The sequence below is a fragment of the Lemur catta genome, chromosome 17 (genome assembly GCF_020740605.2).
Source record: "Lemur catta isolate mLemCat1 chromosome 17, mLemCat1.pri, whole genome shotgun sequence".
Lineage (NCBI taxonomy): Eukaryota > Metazoa > Chordata > Mammalia > Primates > Lemuridae > Lemur > Lemur catta.
This window is the reverse complement of record NC_059144.1, coordinates 5,020,292-5,043,872: the sequence shown is the minus strand read 5'-3', so window position 1 is coordinate 5,043,872 and position 23,581 is coordinate 5,020,292. Positions and strand designations below refer to the sequence as shown.

General features: G+C 48.3%; 2 protein-coding genes across 6 annotated transcripts in view; one reads left to right on the top strand and one right to left on the bottom strand.

Annotated features, from left to right (window-relative positions):
• Nucleotides 1-73: 73 nt before the first annotated feature.
• Nucleotides 74-23,581, bottom strand: TMEM175 (transmembrane protein 175). Of its 5 annotated transcripts, none has more exons than XM_045528302.1 (11): nucleotides 23,440-23,581; nucleotides 10,472-10,654; nucleotides 10,260-10,298; nucleotides 7,310-7,407; nucleotides 6,413-6,464; nucleotides 6,014-6,049; nucleotides 5,414-5,497; nucleotides 4,910-5,089; nucleotides 2,825-2,903; nucleotides 2,352-2,484; nucleotides 74-891 (listed from the first exon to the last, which is right to left on the bottom strand). In XM_045528302.1, exons 2-11 carry the CDS (start codon nucleotides 10,622-10,624, stop codon nucleotides 222-224), a joined length of 1,524 nt encoding a protein of 507 aa, XP_045384258.1. In that variant the 5' UTR covers nucleotides 10,625-10,654; nucleotides 23,440-23,581; the 3' UTR covers nucleotides 74-221. The 5 variants fall into 5 exon arrangements, with proteins under 5 accessions (XP_045384258.1, XP_045384259.1, XP_045384262.1 ...); XM_045528303.1 differs by having other exon boundaries at nucleotides 4,910-5,074; nucleotides 23,440-23,580; XM_045528306.1 differs by lacking the exon at nucleotides 10,472-10,654 and having other exon boundaries at nucleotides 23,440-23,580.
• Nucleotides 23,267-23,581, top strand: part of GAK (cyclin G associated kinase) — a 69,585-nt gene continuing 69,270 nt past the window's right edge. The window contains exon 1 of the mRNA XM_045528296.1: nucleotides 23,267-23,275. The gene's annotated coding sequence lies outside the window, so the exon portion shown is untranslated. The remainder of the gene's footprint in view (nucleotides 23,276-23,581) is intronic.

Genomic DNA, 23,581 nt, shown 5'->3' with positions numbered 1-23,581 from the left:
GGGGAACTGGGTGGGTAAATGCAGTAAAACATGTTCCTATGAAACTCCTCTCTCTGCAAAAAGTGGAGACCAATTTGAGGACACTGAAACAGAACATGATATTTCATAACAAAAATAAAGACCAGGCCTTGTAAACCTGCAGCCCTGGCCATCAGATGATCTTGGCCGCCTTCCTCGTCAGTCCCAGGTGGGGATCAGGGGACTAGGCTCTTTGGCCACTGTCAGGGGGCAGGAAGGAGCAGCGACTGCGGGTCGGCCTCACCCGTGGTGCCTGGCCAGGAGTGTGCTGGGCCCGCCAGGCCACGCAGGCCCCGCAGGCCAGCCTGGCCCACGCGTACGAGGAGGCGCAGCAGCAGGAAGGTGGAGGGCACGGCAATCTGCATGAGGTGGAAGATGGCCGTGCTGAGCCCGCTCAGGAAGCAGGTGGAGGCAAAGGCCAGCAGGCTGGCGCAGGGGTACAGGGCCAGCTTAGCAAACATGAATGCGTGCTCCTGGCCACCGAACCACACTGACGGCTGCAGTGTCTCCGCCTCGTGCAGCAGGGCCGCAGTCCAGATGGCTAACTGGAAGATGCTGGCAAAGAAAATGATGGCGCAGCTGACGCGCACGCGCTCAAGCTCATCGTGGGGCTGCTGGGCGAAGGCTGAGGTCTGCTGGTAGGCCAGTGGGAGGCCACCCACGAAGGCCAGCGAGAGTGTGTTCAACAGCCCCATGGCCCGTGTGGCCCTGCGCACGTGCAAGAAGAGTGAGTGGTGGGCAAACCAGAGCAGGCCCACTGTGGCAAAGGAGCCGAAGTATGCCAGGAAGCGTGGCCCGTACACGCCCAGTGCTGCCACCAGGCTGCCACGGAACTTTTCCCTCACGTCCTTGGGATCCGGAACGTTGTCCTCGCTGAGAATCAGGAACAGATGGCATTTGTACCAGCCTCCCTGAGGCCCACGAAGTCCCCAGTGCCAGGGCCCACATGACTCAGAAGAATGATGCAGCTGGCCCAGTGCACTGCACTGTCATGGCACTGTGCTATGGACACTTCATCGCGCCTCTGAAATTCACACGTACCTGGCAGCTCGTCTGTTCTGTGCTAACTAGCAGCCCTGCCCTGCTGGGTCCTCAAGGGCTGGTGGGCAGCCCTGGCCCTTGGCCCAGGCCCTCTCTGGCTGAGGTCAGTGTGTGCCACCCCCTCCCAATGTCTGCTCCACGGGGTAAGCCCACGGGGGAGCTGGTGAGGTCTGTTCCCTCCTTCGTCCATACCCCTCTTTGAGCCACCCACACAGCACCCTGGTGGCCAGACGTGGGTGTGAGGGGAGTGGTCCTGCAGATCTGAGGAGGGTTTGCCTCTACAGTTCCTAGAGCAGCACAGGGAGTCCCAGGAGACTGACTACTGGGCCGAACTCTCTAGGGAGCGTCAGCAGGGCACGTGCAGCCCTAGCACCTCAGGGCTTCTCCCATAGCCACGGAGGAGGCTATGAACCACTGTGGTCAGGGCTGCTGCCCCTAACAGCACATCCTAGAAGGCGGGGGATCAGCATCTTCTCTCATCAACTGGACTGGAGGATGGTCCTTGAAGCAGCCCCAGACAGATGTCCAACTTCAAAAATGGTGTGTGTGGGGGGTACAAGCTAGGGGCAGGAGAGAGCCTGAGGAGGTCACCCTAGGAGTGAGGCCCAAGGCAGCAGGGTGCCGGCTGAGCCCTGGGCCACGGCTCCAGGTGGTGGGAAGAACCCCAGCCCCACCCCAAACCACAGCCTCTCCTTGCAGGTCCCTCAGGGAGGAGGCAAGGCCCTGGCTGCAGGGCAGAAGCAAAGGGAGATCATTCTGGAATGTTCCTTAAACCTAGACCTTAGAAAACAGGTACCAAGGAATATCTGTTTCCAGTTTTAAAAACTGCACAAATTACAGTAGAAAAAAGCTACCAGGAGAGTATTAGGAGACTCAGACTTGAGACTTTCAGGTATAGAATATAAAAGCAGAGTGTTTTAACATGTTTAAGGAAATGAAAGCGTGTGCTGAGATATGACTAAGGAACAGAACACTATTAAAAAGGATGGAAGATGTAAAAAACCAAAAATGTGGTAACTAAGATCAGGGCTTTAACAGAGTGCAACTGGTGAGGCTGGAGTGGGGGTGCGGATAGGGCCGGGGGCTGGCCTCTCCCTGGTGCTCCCTCCCCTTGCCCAAGCTCTCTGGTTGCGGCAGGGGAGACCCATGCCCACTCTCTGGGAGATCTGCCCTTCTTGGGGTGAGCTCTGGGCACCCAGGGGGAGAAGAGCCTCTGTGGAGTCTCCAGGAGACACCAGGGACTCAGACACAGACTCCCCGCCTGACGGGTGGCACTCGCAAGGGGTCCTCACCAGATGTCCAGGATGAGGAGGGTGGCCACGATGGCGTAGACGCCGTCGCTGAAGGCTTCCACCCTCTCCTTGCTGAGGGGCTCGTGGAGGTCGAAAGTGAACTCCAGAGGGTGAGCTGGGGGCTCCTGGTGGCCTGTGGACATGCCGGGAGTGGGAGCTGGCCAAGCCCCTCTCATGTGGGGCTGTGGGGCTAGCACAGCCATCACTGCCCTCTTCCCTGAAGGGGCTGGAACATGCTGGCCAAAGACTGTGCAGGTCACCCTGAGGGGCAGTGGGGAGGCAGCCAGGACCAATGGTGCCCAGAGCCCGAAGCGGGGTCCAGCTTCGCCCTGTGCTCAGTCCTGCCCCCACCCGACATCCTTGGAAGCAGCTGGGAGTTGGGTGGTGCCTCCCAGCAGCCTCAGTGCAAAGCAGCCACGTGGAGGATGGGCAGCCTGTGGGCCTCTCAGGCCAGCCCACCCACGGTCACCTACCCACGAGCCTGTCTCTGCACCAGCTGGTGGCCTTGCTGACGTAAGGGAGGAAGATGATGGTCGCCATCAGCAGGTAAGACTGCAGGGACACACACAAGTTAATTCCCAGCCAGAAACCCCACCCTGAAGCCATCAGCTCCAACGGGGGGACGGGCAGGACAGCAGCAGGACAGAACTGTGCTTTACCGCGCTGAAGAGCTCAGTAGAGTGTCAAAGGGTGGCCACAGAAGGAGAGAATCTTGGCAGATGATGTACCTGGTAAGAGTTCAGTGTCCAAAATACATAAAGAACCCATTCGTCTCAACAATACAAAGACAACCCAATCTAAAAATGGGCAAAGGACTTGGGCATTGCTCCAAAGAAAATATGCAAGCGGCCAACACACACACACAGAAAGACGCTCCATACCGCTAGTCATCAGGAAAATGAAATCAAAACCACAGTGAGCTACTTTCACACCCCTGGGATGGCTAGAATCAAGAAGACAAAATAACAAGTGTTTATGAGGATCTGCGGAAACCGGAACCTTGTGCACTGGTGGTGGGAACAAAAAATGGTGCAGCTGCAGCTGCTGTGGGAAACAGCACAGCAGTTCCTCAAAAAACTAAACCCAGAGTTACCATGTGATTCCGCAATCCCACTTCTGGGTATGTGCACAGAACTGAAACACAGATTTGAAGAGAGATTTGTACGCCAGTGTTCACAGCAGCATGATTCACAGTAGCCAAAAGGTAGAAACAACCCAAATCTATCAACCAATGAGTACATACAACAAAAGGTGGTTTAATCCACACGAGGAACTGTATGGCTGGGAGATAAAAAAGGAGTAAGATTCTGACACAGACTGCAACATGGATGAATCCTGAAAACTTTATGCTACAGTTAAGAAGCCAGACACAAAAGGCCACGTATGGTATGATTCTAGTTACATGAACGTGCAGAAGAGAATCCAGAGACAGGAAATCGGTGGTTCCCAGGGGCCAAGGGGAAGGAGGCAACGGGAGTGACTGCTCGTGGGTACTGGGTGTGTATTGGGATGATGAAAAAGTTCTGAGACTAGACAGAGGTGATGGCTGCACAGTACCGTAAATGCGCTAAATGCCACCAAATTGTTCACTTTAAGATGCTTACAATGGTAAATATTATGCGTATTTTGCCAAATTAAAAACAAAGGGAGACAGAGGGCCAGCGAGAGTGTTTGGGTCCCTGTCCTCCACGTGGCCCTGCAGAAGTGCTGGGGACCACACTGCGCTGCACTCACGCTGGCTCGGCCACAGACATGGTGCCCCCCACGCCCTTCTCCCCAGAGAGGCCTGGCCGGCTGTGAGTCTCCCCTCCTGACGCCCTGCAGGTGGCTCCATGGTCCAGCCGCGCCCTCTGCTCATGGCTGCCCTCCCCACTGCATGGCCTCAGCCCACAGCAAAGCGTCCCTACCTGTCCTTCGCTGTAAGCACCTCACGTTCACCTCAAGTGGGTGAGAATACTACAAATAACAACATGAAGTCCCAGGTTTGTTTATAATCCAGTTTTCCACAACGAGCAGCAAAATCATACACATCACTCAACAAACACGCGTTGAAGCAGCGCCTCCCAGGTGTGAGGCAGGTGTGGGCAGGAGGCTGCCAACAGGAAGGCAGGGCCCACGGAAAAGCAGGAAATGCAACTGGGCAAGGGGGAGCCCGCCCTGGGGGAAGGTGAAGCAGCTAGGGCGGTTTGACCCTCCACCCAAACAGCTGCTAGTGTTCACTGCCCTGATAGTTCGTGCGAGTTTCTCATCCAAACGAAAGAAACAAGCCCAGCCCTGGACTCCTGGCATCTGTGTCTCACCATCATCATTTTGGAGCTTCACTGAGGACAACTTGGACACCCCCGTGGATGAGTGTTGATCTTCTGTCCTGCACAGGCTGGGTCCTGGGGGCCTCAGAGGAGCAGTAGCACCTGCTTCCTGCCCTGGCCACGGACACCCGCCTTCTCGTAGCATCACTTGCTGCAGCCACAGGCCTCGTAGAGAAGACCCTTGGGGGGACCTCTGCCTACCCACAGCCCTGCCCTGCCCAGGCCCTGGGGGGCTGTTCCGGCACTCACCAGGGGGAAGAAGAAGAGGGAGAAGATGGCAGCGGCAAAGCACAGCACTGGGCCACGCAGGACGATGTGCAGGACGTGCTGCCGGTACAGGGCCCTGTGGGCGGAGCACTGGATCTGCGGGCTCAGCAGGTGTGGGAAGTGGAATGCGTACCCCACAATCAGCGCCTGCAGGAGAGCAGGCTGCAGGGCCAGCTGACCCTCAGGCTGCCCAGCGTGAGTAGTGCTGGGGCATCTGGTGGGGGGACCCACAGAGGCAGGCTGGCAGCCTGAACACTGGAGATTGAGAGGAGATAGGAGCCCCTGGCCTGACCCCGGGACTGCCTGTGGGGGTTTCAGAGACCACCCTTCCCATCTCCAGCTAGCAAAATCTGCGTATACATGGGCAGGCCCTGAGCTCCCAGCACCCCAGCTGCAGGGCCCAGTGGGATCTCTCACACACACACACACACACACACACACACACACACACACACACACACAAAGCGCAGGCCCTGGGCATCCTACCTGCACGGTCCCGATGGCAATCACACAGACACAGAACAGGAAGATGCCCAGAGGCACGTCAGGGAAGGTCACCATTAAGGAAAACTGTGTCCAAGAAAAAACACCCAAAAAAACCCCTCAAATACCAGGGCTCAGGGCTTCTGACTCCCCATCTCTGTGCCATACCCTGGGAAGTAGAGCTGCCACAGCCAGGTCTGTCCAGAGCCCCACAGGAGCCAAGTCCATCGAATGCTTCAGGCCTTCAAGGCCAAAATGTCAAGTCCATACAGAACTCCCCAGACCCTGATGCTTTGTGAGCCCTGCAAGCTCAGACCGGCCCACCCTGTCAGAACTCGGAGTGTGAGCCCTTCTAAGGCCTGGGCAGCGCTGGGTGTGTAGACGGAGGCCAGGCTGGGGACAGGCCTGAGGTAGGCAGAAGCAATGGGCTGGGGGCCAGGCGGGGCTGGGAGCATTGGTGGTCTCTAACTCTCCCCACCCCCAACCCGAAAGTCCTAGGCAGCCCCTAGAACCTTCTCACTTTTGCAACCCTAGGCCCTGGGCCCTGCACCCAAGGGGGTGCTTGGTGAAGCTTCAGGGGAGCATGAGGGGCATGCAACTCACCGTGTAGGGCAGAAGGGTGATGGTCATCATGCATGCCTGCCAGGGAGGGACAGCTGTGAGGCACCCCGTGGGCCCTCACTCCCAGAGGGCCCCATCCAATTCAGAGTGGTGGGCCGCCGAGGGTCAGAGCCTCCCCCCAGACACTGTAGAAGCCTGTGCCCTGGCCTGGGTCAGATGGGAGGGGCTCAGCCCCTTAGCCCAACCCTGGGTTTATCTGGGTGGAGACACAGGTGGGAACGCCACAGGGAAGGGCCCTCGAAAGCACTTCCAGTGAAGGCAGATCCAGGCTCTGAGGAACCAGAGGCCACGAGAGAAGCCAACTGCTGCCTTCCACTCTTTCTTACAGGGTTAAACTCTAAACTAAAAGCATTTCCCAAAAAATGACAGGAAAATACTCACCAGGTTGAGCAAAGCAAGTGTATCATCTATTTTCCCAACAACTTGGAACAATCTAAACAATTTAAGAAAAAGAAGAAAAGACAGGTCATTGACAAATTGTGGTTCTAATACAACTAAACATACACAAACTCTTTCCAGTATTCTCTGGTTAAAACATTAAGAAATGTCATTTTTCACCAATATAAAATACTACCTAGCATACATTTAGAAAAACAAAAAAGCAAATGCAAGTTCCCCAGAAAGCACCCTGTTCACTCCCAGGTGTCCCTGTCATTTTCTCCTGACACAAAGCCAGAGTCAACCCACAGACGACTGTGTGCACTTGGCAGCTGTTGGGGATGGTCTCTCCAGAGCAGGCCTTTGGAGCTGGTGCCCCCGCCGTCTCAGTGGCTGTGTGGGCCTGAGGGCTGGAGACTGCAGCAGCTCTTGCGCCCCCACAGGGCTTGGTGCCAGGGGAGGCCGTGATGGGAGAAAAGCCCCCAACCCCCCATGGGAGAGGGGTATGCCGGGCCACATTCCCCCTGGCTTCTAGAGGTCTTTCCTCCCCACTTCAGCCTGCAAGTCCCAGGGAACAGAGATGGGCTGAGGTGGAGCCCTGCACACCGCGCAATGGCCTTGGCCAGTGTCTCAGAGTACACGGCTCGAGCACCGTCCCCTTCCCTGCTCCTGGTCTTGTGGCAGCTCTAGTGGGCAGTGGCAGCGCTGACAAACTCTAACGAGTCCACTCCACTGTCCCAGGCCCTGGGTTCCACCAAGAGACCCAGGGTGAGGCTGGGAAGGAGCAGCTTCCACCCCTGGACACTCTATAATAGCTGCTGCCACAGGCCTACGCCCACCCAGCACCTGCACCTGGCAGGTTCTGAGATGTAGGCCTGCCTCAGAAGAGCCGGCCCCCACCTTGTGTGTGCTGCCCAGGCCACAGTCACAATCAGAAATGTCATCAGGTAGACAGCAATCCTAGTTGCTAGAAGTTTCTGTATACTTTTGTCAAAATGCTAAAATAAAAGAAAATCACTGTTAGAATGAAAGCTACACGTGTGTAACCTAGTGGTGGTCATCTCCTGGGATGGCACTGTGTGGGGGCCAGCCTTGCCCCAGAGCAGGGTGATCCCCAGGAGGACCCTGTGGAGTGCCTGGGAGGGGTCTGGCCCCCGAAGCAGAGCCCAGAAACTCTCCAGTCTTGGCTTAGCTTCTGTCTTGTGCCTGACCTGTCTTCCCTGACAACTGCAGGCCCATCCTTGGGGCGCTGCCCTTTCTCCAGGGCAGTGATCCATTGTCCACTTCCACAGGTGTGTGGTTTGGAGTCTTTTGTGGACAATTTTCCCACTGAAATGTCAGCTTTTGGGGAGATCCCGTGAGGATGGGCTCCCCAGACCATGAGGGCGCATAAACAGGGCAGGGAATGAAGGTCCGGTGAGGGCCTATTCCTCACATACGGTGCCATGCTGGCGTCCTCACAGGAAAGGACGGAAGGGCCCTAGCTCCCCTAGCACTTTCCTAAGGTCACTAGCCCCATTCACGAGGCCTGCTCTCCAGACCTGATTACCCGCTAAGGCCTCCCCACACACCACTGCCTTGGGGTTTAAATCCCACCGTGTGAGCCACGTCAGGGTTACACAGGGTATTTTCTGGTAAGCAGCTCCACTGTGGCCCACGGCTGCAACGGAGTCACAGGCAGGGGCTGTGCATCACCCGGAGCTCTCACCGTGAAATCAGGGAAGGGGGGCGGTGCTTGATCAACAAATGCTCAAAACAGAAAACCCATCACTTTCTCTTTCTGCAGGAAGGCCTCTGGGCCACTAACTTAGCCTCCAGTCCAGTTACTTTTTCTATTGGGCACTGCCATGTTTTTTTAATCACTAGGTTTTCCAAGGTTTAACTAGTCTTTTTCTTTTGATCAGAGTGAGAACAGCCCTGTGAACACCCTCTGGGTCACAGGAGGCATCCGCTGTTCCGGCCTCTTCTTCTGGAAGCACGTTGGGCCTTTCCTTCTTCCCACAACTGTGTCTTCTCTGAACGAGGCTCCAGGAACCATCCAAGCCCAGGCCCCTGTGGGGACCTGTCAGGGCGCACAAAGAAGAGACCTGGCACCAAGACATCTCCAAGAGATGATACTGACTGCAGAGAAGTGTGAAGAGGTTTGGTTTCACAGGGTTTTCCTATTTTTAACCACAAATGAAGCTTTATTTTCATGTGACCTCCTGGTCTAGATATCTCACATGCAGGCGGCCGCGCTCTGACAACCCTGTTCTGAAATCGGTGGCTGAGGCAAGCACCTCATGACCACATCAGGCTGAGCCGTTCCTGCAGCTTCCTGGCGGAGGCTCCCGAGCCAAGACGGCCTCTGGTGGAGATGCAGCTTTCCTGAGCAGCTGCTGGGGCTCGCTCCGCCGCTCAGCCCCCATGGGGAGGGTGGGTACTTTCCACTCCGGACTGCCAGGAGCCAGGCACCCGCACCGGGGTCACCTACAGATGCTCAGGGTCTCCCTGAGAGCCGGCCCAGGCCCAACCTGCATTTCTACTTAGTTCTCAGCAAAACCCTATGAAAGGGATCATTATTACCTTTTCACAGATGAAAAAGCCAAACTCTGAGCAGCTCCTGGGACTTCCCAGTGCCATCGGCTCCACTCACAATTCGGAACTGGAGCCCAGACCTCAGCTGTGCGTAGGGCCGGAGAAGACAGGTCTTCACTCTGTCTTGCTGTGCCTGCACGGCTGGTGTGATGACACACATGCACCCCAAATGTCTTCCAAAATAGTTCAGTTTCTAAGATACTACACGTTGCGCTTTTTTTTTTTTTTTGAGACAGAGTCTCACTCTGTTGCCCAGGCTAGAGTGAGTGCCGTGGCGTCAGCCTAGCTCACAGCAACCTCAAACTCCTGGGCTCAAGCAATCCCTCTGCCTCAGCCTCCCGAGTAGCTGGGACTACAGGCATGCGCCACCATGCCCAGCTAATTTTTTGTACATATATTTTTAGTTGGCCAAATAATTTCTTTCTATTTTTGGTAGAGATGGGGTCTCACTCTTGCTCAGGCTGGTCTCGAACTCCTGACCTCGAGCGATCCACCCGCCTCGGCCTCCCAGAGTGCTAGGATTCACATTGTGCTTTTTTAAACTGTTTATTGTACAGACAGGGTCTTGCTCTGCCACCCAGGCTGGAGTGCCATGGCACCATCATAGCTCGCTGTAGCCTCCAACTCCTGGGCTCAAGGGATCCTCCCCAGTCAGCCTCCCGAGTAGCTGGGACTACAGGCAAGCACCACCATGCCCAGCTACGTGTTGCTCTTTAACTCAGAAAAATTCCAATAAGTTGGCTATAAACAAACTCTGCTTTTAAAACTTTTCCCCACTCACCTCTCAGCTGAAATCATGTTGAGTGGGCCAGGGTGGAAGTGTCTCCGCCAAGGCTGGGGCAGCCTGCCCTCTGTTTAGTTGGAGTACCTATTATGAGGGCCACCCTGGGGCAAACGGCAGACACCCCACCGGCGAAGCTCCCTCCCAGCACAGCACACTGCTGCTCTGTGGACACCAGCCTCTCAGGGCAGGCCGCCCTCCTTCCCGAACCTGTCCTTCAGGCTCGCTCGAGGGCGCTGCCTGTGTGCACTGAGCCCGGCCTCCACTCCCACCCCATTAAGGCCAGGACCTCTCGAGTTGGGTGGGCACATGCTGAGCTGGTGCAGCTGAGGGAAAAAGTACCTACAACCCCCTTCCCCTCCGAGTGAGGCCTTGCCCCACGAGCCTCTGAAGCTGTAGGTGTGTGGGGCTGGCTCCTGGGCCCAGGCCCCATCTGTGGACCCGTGAGTCTTCTTGTGGACACACGACACAAGCACAACCTGCTCCCATTACCTGTTCTGGGGAGATCTCCGTGTGGGTCACAGGCAGGATCTAAAGGAACAAAGAGACGAAACAGAGAGATGCTCCTTGAGCCGGGCACTGACCACTGCTGGGATGCAGTGGTACAGGAGCCTCAGTCAGTGCTGGGCACTCCCCAAACTGCCCAAGGGGCTGGGGACGGGTCTGAAGTAGGCTGGGCAGTGCCTCGAGGGCCCCATACAGACCATGACGGTGGCAATGATGGACAGCAGGGCGTCGCTGAAGCTGAGCATGCGGTGGGAACACTGGGTCCCCTCCCCGGAGTCCTCGTCCCTCCTGCCTGGGGTGCAGTCTCCCTGTGTATCGAGCACCTGCTCTGGGGTCTGGGGCTGGGACATGGTGGGGCCGCTGCCCGGTGATCACAGGAGCTGGAAGGAAGCACAGCTCTGAGCATGCCGGTGGGATGCTCCGGGAGGCCTGCCTCTGTGGCTTCAGCCACAGTGCAGGGCCAGGGATGGGGGCGCTTCCCCAGGCAGGGGTCTTGGCTGTGGCTGAGGTGGGAGGAAGGCCCATGCTGCTCTGTCCTCTCCCAGGAGGCCCCTCAAATTTCCAGCCTCCAGCTAAGAGGGCCAGCATCAGACCCCACCCATGCCCTGCCACTGCTGAGCACATATCTGGGCAAGAGACATGCCCTGGGCCTGTTTCCCCTCAGGAAAAGGGAGAGATGAGTGAAGGTGCATTGCGTCTGACATGTGGTCAGACACACCACGTTGCCAGAGAAGGGCCTGAGGCCCCTGACCCCACAGCACACCTAAACCTGGAGCAAGAGTACGGTGCCCCGTGGGGCCGCAGGTCACTGGGAGCCTCATTGCCTGTGCATGTGCGCTAGGGGCTGTCTGTTTTCTGCAGGGGCCACACTGTAGCCGTAACCTTTGGGGAAGTCAAGGCCCCGAGTGACCAGCTAGCACCAGGCAGGCGCTGTCACCCATGCCCCTCGTCTAGTCCACCTGCAGGAGCCAGGGCTGGGTGCACTCTCAGCAAACGCCACAGCTGCGGCTGTGGCTCCCTCAGCACAGAGCTCCCAGGCATTTGTAGTATCAGAAGTGAGTCTGGAAAGACAAGCAAGATGCCAGGTAGAGGGTGCTCTGGACAGAAGTGACCCCAGTGCCTCCTGGGAGCAGACTGAGGTATGGTGGGGTAGCTGGAGGCACCCTGGTGGGAACCAGGCTGTGAAGTGAGAGCAGCCGTGAGCCCCACCAACTGGGCATGACAGACTTTACACTGCACTGGGGGACCTTGAGACATCCCACAGATCCAAGGCACAGGCAGAAGTTTGATGCCACCCTGCAGCCAGGCACCGCTGGTACAGGGGAGAGGGAACAGAAGGCTGCTCGGGAGGTGGCTGCTGTAATCAGGTGAGAGAGGAAGGCGGCCTGGCAGCACCAGGGGACAGGGAGGTGTGGAAAGTATGGGGGTTGTGGGGGAGGGTTGTGGAGGCTGAAGCAGTCCCACCTTGTGTGTGACCTAGGCTGACTTCTAAGTAACCCCTGCTGGGGGCATCTCTAGGTTTCTGCTTTATCTACTGTTCCTGCCCTTGGGCAGGTTCACCTGGCACCCACGCCCCTCTCGGAGGTCGGCTCCAGGGTCCCGCCTGTCCTTTCCATGGTGTGGAAGCCTTGGGTCTGGGATAACAGTGTGGGCATCCACCATCCTGTCCCATGGCTGCCAGGACATGGCTTCTGTTCGTAGGTCCCTATGAAATGTTTCTTTATGAGAAACTGGATATGTCAGCCTCTTTTTTCCGCCTCTCAGTTTCCTTGGACTTTGGGGGTAGGTTTGCACAGACCTGCCCACCTTGGAAGAAGGGTGACAGATGAGGGGGAGACAACGAGGCCCAGGTGCCACCCAAGAGAAGGAAAGTGAGACAGGGCACGTTCCTGAGGGAAGATGACCTGTGTGCTTTGGCCATGTTTCCCAAAACACAGGAAAGGCACCTGGACTGTCCATGAGGTGAGCTGTGGGTGGACACAGGCCCAGGTCAGGAAAAAGGCCAGGCTACAGACGTAGACTTTGGAGTTACCACTGCACACTGTTATGGAGGATGAGATGGCCCCATGTGGAGTCAGAAGCACAAGGAAGGCCTGAGCTACCTGGACATCATGGGGTTGTCAGAGGGAGAGGTACGTGGGCTGGAGCGGGCAGGACACAAGGCCTCTCAGGCCTTCTAAGGAGGAGGCATCTTCAAGAAGGGTCCCCAGGGGTGAGCCCTTCAGAAATGAAGGAAGAGTAATAAGAAAGTATCCCCTGGGTTTTACTTTGAAGAGGACGCTGCTTCCCCCAGCAAAAGTATCAGAGGATTGAGATGGTGGAGCTAGTCAGAGGTCAGAGAGGTGGAGGGAGGAGGACTAGCCTTTTAGTGCCATATGTAAGAACTCTTTGCCTAACACAAGACCACACAGATTTTCTGTTTTCTTTTAGAAGTTTTAAGGTTTTAGGTTCTACTTGAGGTCTGTGATCTATTTTGAGTTAATTTTTCACATATTGTGCAAGGTATAATTGATTCTCCCTTTTTTTGCAGATCGATGTCAAATTGTTGCCATACCACTCTTTGAATAGACTATCCTTTCTCTACTGAACTGCCTTTGCATTGTGGTCAAAATTCATGGGCCATACTTTTGGAAGTCTGTTCTATTCCGCTTATTATGTGTCTATCCTTCTGCCAATACTGCCATCTTGACTGTAGCTTCACAGTAAGTCCTGACATCTGGTAGAGTGAGTCCCCTCTTCTTTTTCTTTTTTTTTCTTTTTCTTTTTTTTTTTTTTTTGAGACAGAGTGTCACTTTGTTGCCCGGGCTAGAGTGAGTGCCGTGGCGTCAGCCTCGCTCACAGCAACCTCAAACTCCTGGGCTTAAGCGATCCTACTGCCTCAGCCTCCCGAGTAGCTGGGACTACAGGCATGTGCCACCATGCCCGGCTAATTTTTTCTATATATATTTTTAGTTGTCCAGATAGTTTATTTCTATTTTTAGTAGAGACGGGGTCTCGCTCAGGCTGGTCTCGAACTCCTGACCTCGAGCGATCCACCCGCCTCGGCCTCCCAGAGGGCTAGGATTACAGGCGTGAGCCACCGCGCCCGGCCTTTCTTTTTCAAAGTTCCAGTTCCTTTGTCTTTCTCTCACATGCTTCTGCTTGAAGGGGTGCCTGTTCACAGCTCCTCTGGGTGGAAAGATGAGGGTTTCTCTCAGAGTTTTCACTGCCTGTACAACCCCACAGCACAACCCTGCAACTGAGGACTAGTCTGGGGTCAAAGCCATGAGAAAAGAGGTTTAAAAAGTTGGAAACTCATACCTGTGTCACTAACTTCAAGTTTGACCCCCCTTCCGAACCCCCTGGCTTTTGGGTATTTTTTCTTTTACTATTTTGTCCAGAGTTTTTACTCAAAATTAGTGGGAAAGACAGCCAGAGGGAGTGTATTCTAATAAAAATAAGATGAAAAGTAACCTCTGGTTCTTTGGGTACTGACTAATAGTGAGAAACAGATGTCCATTATATTCTTTTCTAGAACTTTTTATATGGTTAATTTTTTTCAATTAAAATTTATTTTTTAAAAAACAGTAAATATTGAATATGGAAGGAAAAATCCTCAACAAAATGTTAACAAATGGACTCCAGCAACATATAAATAGGATTACATACCCTGACCAAGTGGGATTTATCCCAAGAATGCAAGGTTGGTTTAAAATCTGAAAATCAATTAGTGCAGCATACCATACTGTAAACTAAAAATAAAATCCTAAGCCCCTGCTGACTGAATGGACCCCCTCTTGGCCAAGGAGACCCCAGAAAAACCTAAAGCTGAGCTTTCAGCCACAAAGAGAAGGGAGGTCAAACATGCCTTGTTATACTCCTTCCCTTTTGTTGTTGAGACTAATTCCAAACAGGACCTAAGACCATGCAAGGCAAAGGTTAAGTCACAGCAAGTGAGTATGTTGTGGCTTGCTCTCTGATTAGCAGACTTCCTTATCTTAAAACTTTCCTTCTACTGATTCCAAGCCTTTAGACAAAGCTTTATTTCTTTATCCACTTACAAATCAAAGAATCTCTGAACCCATCTATCACCTGTAAGCCTCTGCTTTGAGATGGGCCAAACCAATGTATACTTTCCTTGTATCAATTTATACGTGATCTTACCTGCAGTTCCCATCTCCCTGAAATGCATAAAACCAAACTGTAACCTGGCCACCGGGAGCACCTCACTTCTCAGGACCTCTTGAGATCGTGCAGCTCCAGGCCATAGTCACATTCGGCTCAGAATAAACCTCTTTAAATCATGTTACAGGGTTTGGATTTTTGTGTTAACAATATCTATAAAATAACAGACAAAAACCACATGATCATCCCCATAAATGCAGAAAAAGCAGTTGAGAAAATCCAATACCTCTTCATGATCAAAACACTCAAGAAATTACGAATGGAAGGAAACTTCTTCAACCTGATAAAGGGAATCTATTAAAAAAACTCCACAGTTAACATCATACTTAATGGTGAAAGACTGAAAACTTCCCCCTAAGAGCAAAAGCAAGACAACAATGTTTGCTTTCCTACTTCCATTAAATGTTATACTGGAGGTTCTAGCCGGGCAATCTGGCAAGAAAACGAAGCATTAATAGGAGGCACACAGACTTGAAAGGAAGAAACAAAACTGTCTCTATTTGCAGATATAATTTTGTATATATTATAGAAAATCCTAAGAAATCCACAGAAAAAACAATTAGAACTAATAAATGAGTATAAGGTTGCAGGAAAAAAGATCACTATATAAAAATCAACTGTGTTTCTGTAACAATCTGAGAATAAAATTAAGAGAATTCCATTTATAATAGTTCCAAAAAACTTAGGAACAAATTTAACAAAAGTACAAAACATTGCTGAAAGAGATTATTATTAATAATAAGACCTAAATAAATGGAATGACATCTTTTGTTTATGAATTGGAAGACTTAATATTGTTAAGATAGCAATGCTTTCCAAGTGCATCTATAGAATCAATTCAATGCCTATCCAAATTCCAACTGCCTTCTATGTAGAAATAAACAAACTGATCCCAAAATTCATATGGAAATTCAAGGAACCCAGAATAGCCAAAACAATATTGGAAAAAGAAAAAAAAATTTGGAATACTCACATTTACCAATTTTAAAACTTAGTAGAAAGCTCCAGTGATCAAGATGGTACAGTACTGGCATAAAGACACAAATCAACGGAACAGAGTTAAGAAATAAATCCCTACATTATGGTCAACTGATTTTTGACAAGGGTGCCAAGACCATTTAACAGGGAAAGAATAGTCTTTTCAACAAATAGTGTTGGGACAACTGAATACCCACATGCAAAAGAATGAAATTGGACCCTGCCTCATACTGCATACAAAAATTAACTCAAAAATGGATCAAAGACATAAATGGAAGAGCTAAAACTATAAAACTCTTAGGAGACAACATTGAAGAAAATCTTCATGGCATTGGGTTTAACAAAACATCCTTAAACATGACACTAAAAGCACAGGCAACAAAATAAAAAATATACAAATTCGACTTCATCAAAATGAAAAATTTTTGTGCTTCAATGGACACTATAAAGATTTATTATTTGCAAATATTTTCTCCCAGTCTGGGCTGTCTTTTCATTCCCTCAAGAGTGTATTTTTTAAAAATTAATAGACTTTTTTAAAAAGCAGTTTTAGGTTTACAGAAAAATTGAGCAGAAAGTACAGAGTGCCATTATATACCTTCACATTGCCCCCCCTCATATTTCCCCTATTATTAACATCTTACATTAGTGTGGCACATTTGTTACAATTGATAAGCCAATATACATACATTATAATTAAGCCCACAGTTTACATTAAGGTTCACTTTGTGTTGTACATTCTGTGGGTTTTGACAAATATAAAATGACTTGTATCCACCAATACAGTACCACACAGAATAGTGTTACCACCCTAAAAATCTCCAGTGTCCCACCTTACCTCTTTTTCCCTGAATCCGCAGCAACCACTGATCTTTGTACTGTCTCCATAGTTTTGCCTTTTCCAGGTCACATAGTTGGAATCTTACAGTATGTAGCCTTTTCAGATTGGCTTCTTTCACTTAGCAATATGCATTTAAAGTGTCTCCAAGTCTTATTGTGTCTTGATAGCTTTTTATTACTGAATAACATTCAGTACTGTGGACATTACCAGTTTCTTTATCCATTCATCTACTGAACATACTGGCTGCTTTCAACAGTGTATTTTGAAGTTCTTAATATCAATGAAATTCACTTTATCTGTATCTTTTATGGACCATGCATTTGGTGTCATATCCAAAAATCTCATAGTTCAAAGATTTTTTTCTCTCTTTTCTTCTAGAAGTTTTATAGTTTTAGGCATCATGTTTAGATTTATGATGTATTTTGAGTTATTTTTTATATATGGTGCAAGGTATAGCTTAGGTTCATTTTTTAAAGATATGGACATCCAATTTTTTCCAGCATCATTTGTTGGAAAGACTATACACTTTCTCCAATGAACTACCTTTGCTCCTTTGTAAAAAAAATCAATTGGTCATACACCTGTAGACCAATTTCTGTACTCTTTTCTTTTCCATTTACCTACTTAGCTATCTTTAGATCGACACCATACTGTTTTGATTATTGTGGTTTTATAATAAGTGTTGAAGTTAGGTAATGTAAGTCATACAATTTTGTCCTTGTTCAAACTTGTTTTGGCTATTCTAGCTCCTCTGCAGATCCAAATAAATTTTAGAATCAGTGTGTCAATTTCTATAACAGAAGTCTGCTGGGAATTTAGCTGCATTGCATTGAATCTATGGATCAATTTGTGGAGAACTGATATCTTAATAACATTGAATCTCCCGATTTATGAATATGGTATCTCTCTTCATTTATTAAAGTTTTAAATTCCTCTCAGCAAACTTTTGTAGTTTTCAATGTATAAATCTTGTACATCTTTTTTCAGATCCATCCCAAGTATGTTATACTTTTTGATGCTATTATAAATTGCATTTTTTTCTAATTTTAACTTCTAATATTTGTTGCTAGTATGTAGAAATATAATTTATTTTTGCACATTAATCTTGTATCATGCAACCTTGCTAAACTCAATTATTCTAGTAGCTCTTTTTGTAGATTGCATCTGATATTTTTATTAATACAAGGGGCAGTGGTTCTCTACTGACAATGATTTTGCCTCCTCTAAGAAGAAAACATTTGGCAAATGTCTGGAGACATTTTTGATTGTCACACTGGTGGCTGTGTATTGGTGTCTAGCCAGTAGAGGTCAGAGATGCTGCTAAACATTCTACTAAATCAATACACAGAAATTCTCCCCACTCCCACCACAGCAATAAGGAATTAACTGGCCCAGTATGTCCATAGTGTCAAGGTTGAAGAATTCTGACAAAAATGATTATGTCATCTGCAAATAAACAATTTTACTCCTTTTCAATCTGGATGCTTTTTCTCGCCTTATTACATTGGCTAGAACTTCCAATACAATGCTAAATGGAAGTAGTGAGACCAGACAATCTTGCTTGTTACTTATCTCTAGGGGAAAATATTCAGTCTTTTATTATTCCATATGATGTTAGCTATAGGTTTTTCATAGATGCCCTTACCATGTTGAGGAAATGACATTTTATACCTCATTTGCTCAGTTTTTTTAATTTTTTATTTTTTTGAGACAGGGTCTCACTCTTTCTCCCATGCTGGAATGCAGTGGTACAATCACAGCTCACTGCAACTGTGAACTCCCTGGCTCGAGTGATCTTCCTACCTGAGTCTCCTGAGTAGCACACCACCGTACACCTGGCTAATTTTTTTTAGTTTTTGTAGAAATGAGGTCTTACTACATTGCTCAGGCTGGTCTCGAACTCCTGGCCTCAAGTGATCCTCCCACCTTGGCCTCCCAAAGTGCTGGGATTACAAGCATGAGCCACCATGCCCAGCTAGTTTTTATTTGTTTTAAATCAGGAACGAATATTGGATTTTATTAAATCCTTTTTCTGTATCTGTTGAAATAATCCATTTTTAAATTTTTACTCTTAATTTTAATAGTGTGAATTACATTGATCAATTTTCAACTGCTAAGCCAACTTTGCTTTCCTGGGATGAACCCCACTTAGTCATGGTGTATTGTCCTTTTTATACAGTGTTGGACTCAATTTGCTATAGAATGTTTTAAAAGAACTTTTGTATCTAGGCTCATGAGAGGTATTAGTCTGTAGTGTCTTGTAATGTCCTTGCTGAGTTCTGGTGTCAGAATAACACTCTTAGGAACAATGATTTGGGAAATAATTCTTTCCTTCAATTTTCTTTTCTTTCTTTCTTTTTTTTTTTTTTTGAGATAGGGTCTTGCTCTGTTGCCCCAGCTAGAATACAGTGGTATCATCATAGTTCACTGCAACCTCAAACTCCTGGACTCAAGTAATCTTCCTGCTTCAGCCTCCTGAGTAGCTGGGACTACAGACGTGTGCCACCATGCTTAGCTAATTTTTCTATTTTTCTGTAGAGATGGGGTCTCACACTTGCTCAGGCTGGTCTCAAACTCCTGACCTCAAGCAATCCTCCTGCCTTGGCTTCCCAAAGTGCAAGGATCATAGGCGTGAGCCACTGCGCCCAGCCCTTTCTTCAATTTCCTATAAGAGTTTGCATAGAATTGTTTGGTGGAATTCCCAGTGAAGCCATCCAAGTCTGGAGTCTTATTTTGAGGGAAGAGTTTCAAGTTCAAATTCAGTATTTTAACAGATTTAGAGCTGTTTAGGTTATCTATTTCTTCTTAAGTGAGCTTAAGTAGTTTATTCTTTCAGTGAATTTGTTCATTTTATCTAATTTGTTAAATTTATTGGCATAAAGTTGTTCATTACATTCTCTGTTATCCTTTCAGCAGTGATGTCATTTCTCACTCCTGATACGGGTAATTTGAGCCATTTCTTTTTCTTGTTCAATCTGACCAGAGATTTTTCCATTTTATTAATCTCAAAAAATCAGCTTCTGGTTTCACTGACTTTCTCTATTGTTTCTATTTTCTATTTCATTGAATTCCACTGACATTTATTATCTCCTTTTTTATACTTACTTTGGGCTTCATTTGCTTTTTTTTTTTTTCTTTCTTGAGACAAAGTCTTGCTCTGTTACCTGGGTAGAGTGCAGTGGCATCATCGTAGCACACTGCAACCTCAAACTCCTGGGCTCAAGTGATTCTCCTGCCTTATCCTCCAGAGTAGCTGGGACTGCAGGCGTGTGCCACCGCACCTAACTAAATTTTCTATTTTTAGTAGGAGACAGGGTCTTGCTCTTGCTCAGGCTGGTGTCGAACTCCTGAGTTCAAGCAATCCTCCTGCTTCAGCCTCTCAGAGTGGTAGGATTACAGGTGTGAGGCACTGTACCCAGCCGATTTGCTCTTATTTTTCTAGTTTCTTAAGATGAATGCTGAGGTCATTGACCTATTTTCTAATAGTGCTTTAACTGCATCCCACAAATTTTCAAATCCTTCATTTTCATTTAGTTTACAATATCTTCTAATTTCCCTTTTGATTTTTTCTTTGACCCATGGGTTATTTAGAAGTGGGTTATTCAGTTTCCAAATTTTCAAAGGATTTTCCAGATCTGTTATTGATTTCTAATTTAATTTCATTCTGGTTAGAGAATATACTGGTTTCATAGAATATGAACTGGCTTAGCAAATTTTCTTTATGCACTTAAAAAATTGTGTATTCTGTTGTTGTGGGGAGTGTTCTACAAATGTTCATTAGGTCAAGTTGGTTGATAGTGTTGTTCAAGTCTACCATATCTTTAGTGATTTTCTGGGTACTTGTCCTATCATTTACTGAGAAAGGAATCTTCTCCAACTATAATTGTGATTTTTTTAAAAAAAATCTCTCCTTGCAGTTCTATTAGTTTTTGCTTCATGTATTTTAGAGCTTTGTTATTAGGTACATACATGTTTATGATTATTATGTCCTTTTGATGAATTCACCCTTTCATCATTATGAAATGATCCTCTTAATTTCTACGAAATCTAGTGCAGGGGAACAGGTTTGGGGATTATGACCATAAATTCAGTTTTGTTTATATATATATATATATACACACACATATATATATATATATATATATAAGGTGATGTATCTAAGATATCTAAGAACAAACATCTAAGGAGAAGAATGTAGACATATAGATTTGGGTTAAGATGATGTTACTATAGCATGCACTGCAGTGCCAATAAATAAAGGTGCTCTATAAAGTACTTATGAAATAAACAGTCTCAATAGATTCTGGTTCCCCAAGTAATTACACAATTTAGAAATCTCCATTTGATCCTAGGTCAAATGGGGAGGTCATGTATAAGTTCATGGCCTCCAAACTCAAATGAGCCCTCAAACTATCTCATGCTTTCTAGTGAATTATTAAGTTTCCCAAAATAGCTATTTTAGATCTTTTCCACACTGCTTAAACCTTGGGTTTCCTACCTCCCCTCTCACTTTTAGTAGATGTTTTCCTTCCCTTATTCACAATGAAAACAGAAGCTATCAGAGAACTCCTTTACCTTAATTCCAATAAACACATAAAATTATGGGCAACTGCAACCCACTTTTTTCTCCTTCCCTCCTCTTCTAAGAAAGCATTTTTCCTATGTCCAAGGCAAACACTTCCACCTACACTCTGGATGTCACTGCCCTCCTATCTTCTAAGGGACCTTACCCCATCATTTCCCTCTCTTTTGTACCAGCAAACCCTCCCTCTCTACTAGCTTCTTTCCATCACTTTTAGGCTGCTCAAGAATCTCCCATCTTAAAACATCTCAACATCACATCATCCTGCTAGCTCCCACTTTTCTCCACAGCCAAAATTCCCTGAGTTATCTCCACTTGCCATCTCTACCTCATCTCTTCATTCCTCCACTTATGGTAAGGTGTAGGTTCTACCCCACCGCTCCAATGAAACCATTTTTAGTGAGGTCACCAATGATTCACTGTGGATAAGTCCAACACACAGCTTTCGTTTTTTTTCTACTTGATTTTTAAGTGGCCTTAGGCACTTTTAACTACCTTTTGCCCCCTTGCCTTGGCTCTATGCCATAACATAATACTTTCTTGGTTTTCCTCTTGCTTCCCTGGCTAGTCTTTCTCCATGTCTAACTATGCTGTCTCTGTTGGTCCTCTCTTCTGCTCCTAGAGCTACATGCTGAGGATGTCTGAATATCTGTCTCTAGCCTGGACTCTTTCCTGAGCTCCCAATCCTTGTATTCCAGTCTACCAGACAAATGCACTGGCTGGAAAAGCCATATGACTTGTGTTGAATTCTAGCTGCATCAGTGGTTGGCCTTGGCCAACTACTGACATTGGGAGGTTAATTATACTGTGCTTTCTTCACAAAGATATTTTAAGAACATTAAAATGAACCATCATAAAAAGGTTGTTGTAAGTGATAAAGAACTGCATAAACCAAGCTGTTATTATTATTATTTTTAGTTTAAAGATCATTTGGCTTTACTGTGATTCTAGAATCATGCAATACTTCATTCCATAAAATAGAATAAATGTTCCAATGAGTTGAGCCTGTTATCTTTTAATAATAAAGATAACACGTGTTAGCCTATCTCAAAGGATATTTTTAATAGCTTGAAATCCTGTGAGGGTTATGATGCTGATTTGAGCCTGAGAGTCCACTTTTGAGTTTGAGAACAAATACTCTACACGAGGGGCTGCAAACCTCAAATGCCTACAGGAACCAGGCAGGTAACATAAATGAGCCAAGTTGGTCAGGCAAATGATTGTGTCTTACCTGAAGGGAGCAGCTGTAGTTGACTGGTAACATACAGATTCTGGGTCCAATATTGCCTGATCTGATTTTTCTACACAAGTTGGAAAACTGGGTTTTTATAATCTAAACTTTCAGTCTCTAAATGGTAGTGACTAATTCACTACCATATTTCTTCAAAATACCATGTGGGCCAAAAAATAAAAATGCATGTTGGCCAGGCACAGTGGCCGAGGTGGGAAGATCACTTTAGGCCAGGAGTTCAAGACCACCTGAGCAAGAGTGAGACCCCTTCTCTACAAAAAATAGAAAACTTTGCTGGGTGTAGTGGCACACACCTGTAGTCCCAACTACTTGGGACGATATAGCAGGAGGATCACTTGAGCCCAGGAGTCTGTAGTTGTAAAGAGCTATGATGACATCACTGCACTGAAAAGGCATGTCTATGGGCCATTTCCTCATTATCTTATAAGGAAAGTCACCTTTTTACCCCCAAATGATCGGGCATTATGAACCCTTCCAACTGGTCTAAGAGTACTTCCTTTTACCTCAGAAATGTTAGAGTGCAAATGAACCTTGAGGGCTAAGAAAAAATAGCTTGGAGCGGTCTGAGCTATGCGAGGTATGCAAAATTTATCAGGTCCAGCAAGACAGGAGTATGGGACTTAAGTCTCACCCTCTTCACCCATGCACAGAGCAACTGTCATTTTGTTTCAGACTAGTAGCCTCACTCATCATCTTTGAGTTCCTGGATTTTGTGATACAAAGAACAATGTATAGACAATCAATAATTTGTTGTTTTAATGTAACCGCCTCTTCTTTTCTTTAAAGACTCATTTGTAACTGCTGCTTACCGGTATATACTCAGGGCAACGTGAATCCACGCTCCCAGGTGGCCAGCTTCAAGCTTTGGGCTCGAATAAACTCAGTCATGTTTCCTGAATCTCATTATTTAAGGTCGACAGGGTCACAAGGACAGTCTGCGGCTTCGTGCAGTCCAGAGCGAAGCTTTGCTAGCCCGCGGCTCCGGTTACTGGCCGCTGCCGCAGCCCCGACTCCCGCTCCAAACCGCCTGGCTGCTCTGAGCGGGCTGACAAACACACTAGGAACGTCGACGGCGCTACAACCCTATTCGCTAAACGTCACAGGAAATGTCGACCCATGTGAGGCAAAAACTAAACATGTATTGAGTGCTTAACGTATCCTAACTCGCTTCTCCGCCACCAGAGGTGAGAATTCCCGAACCCATTCGCAAACGCGGCGCTAACAAGCAAGAGGAAGACCGACTTCCCCAGGGCATGGCGGAGCGCTCAGACCACAGAAACCTGAGGACCAGCCTTCCGCAAAACGGAGTGTGGGGAACAGTCGAGCGCTGGGCTGGGGGCTAAACTACCTGGGCGGGAATCGCCACGGCCACCCCTCCGCGTGTCTCCACTCTCTGTCAGCCCGGCCCGCGAGCTCGGCAGCCGGACGTTGGTCACCACACCGGCGCCGCTGCGCGCGCGGTGTTGCATCAGCACCTCTGCGCCTGCGCG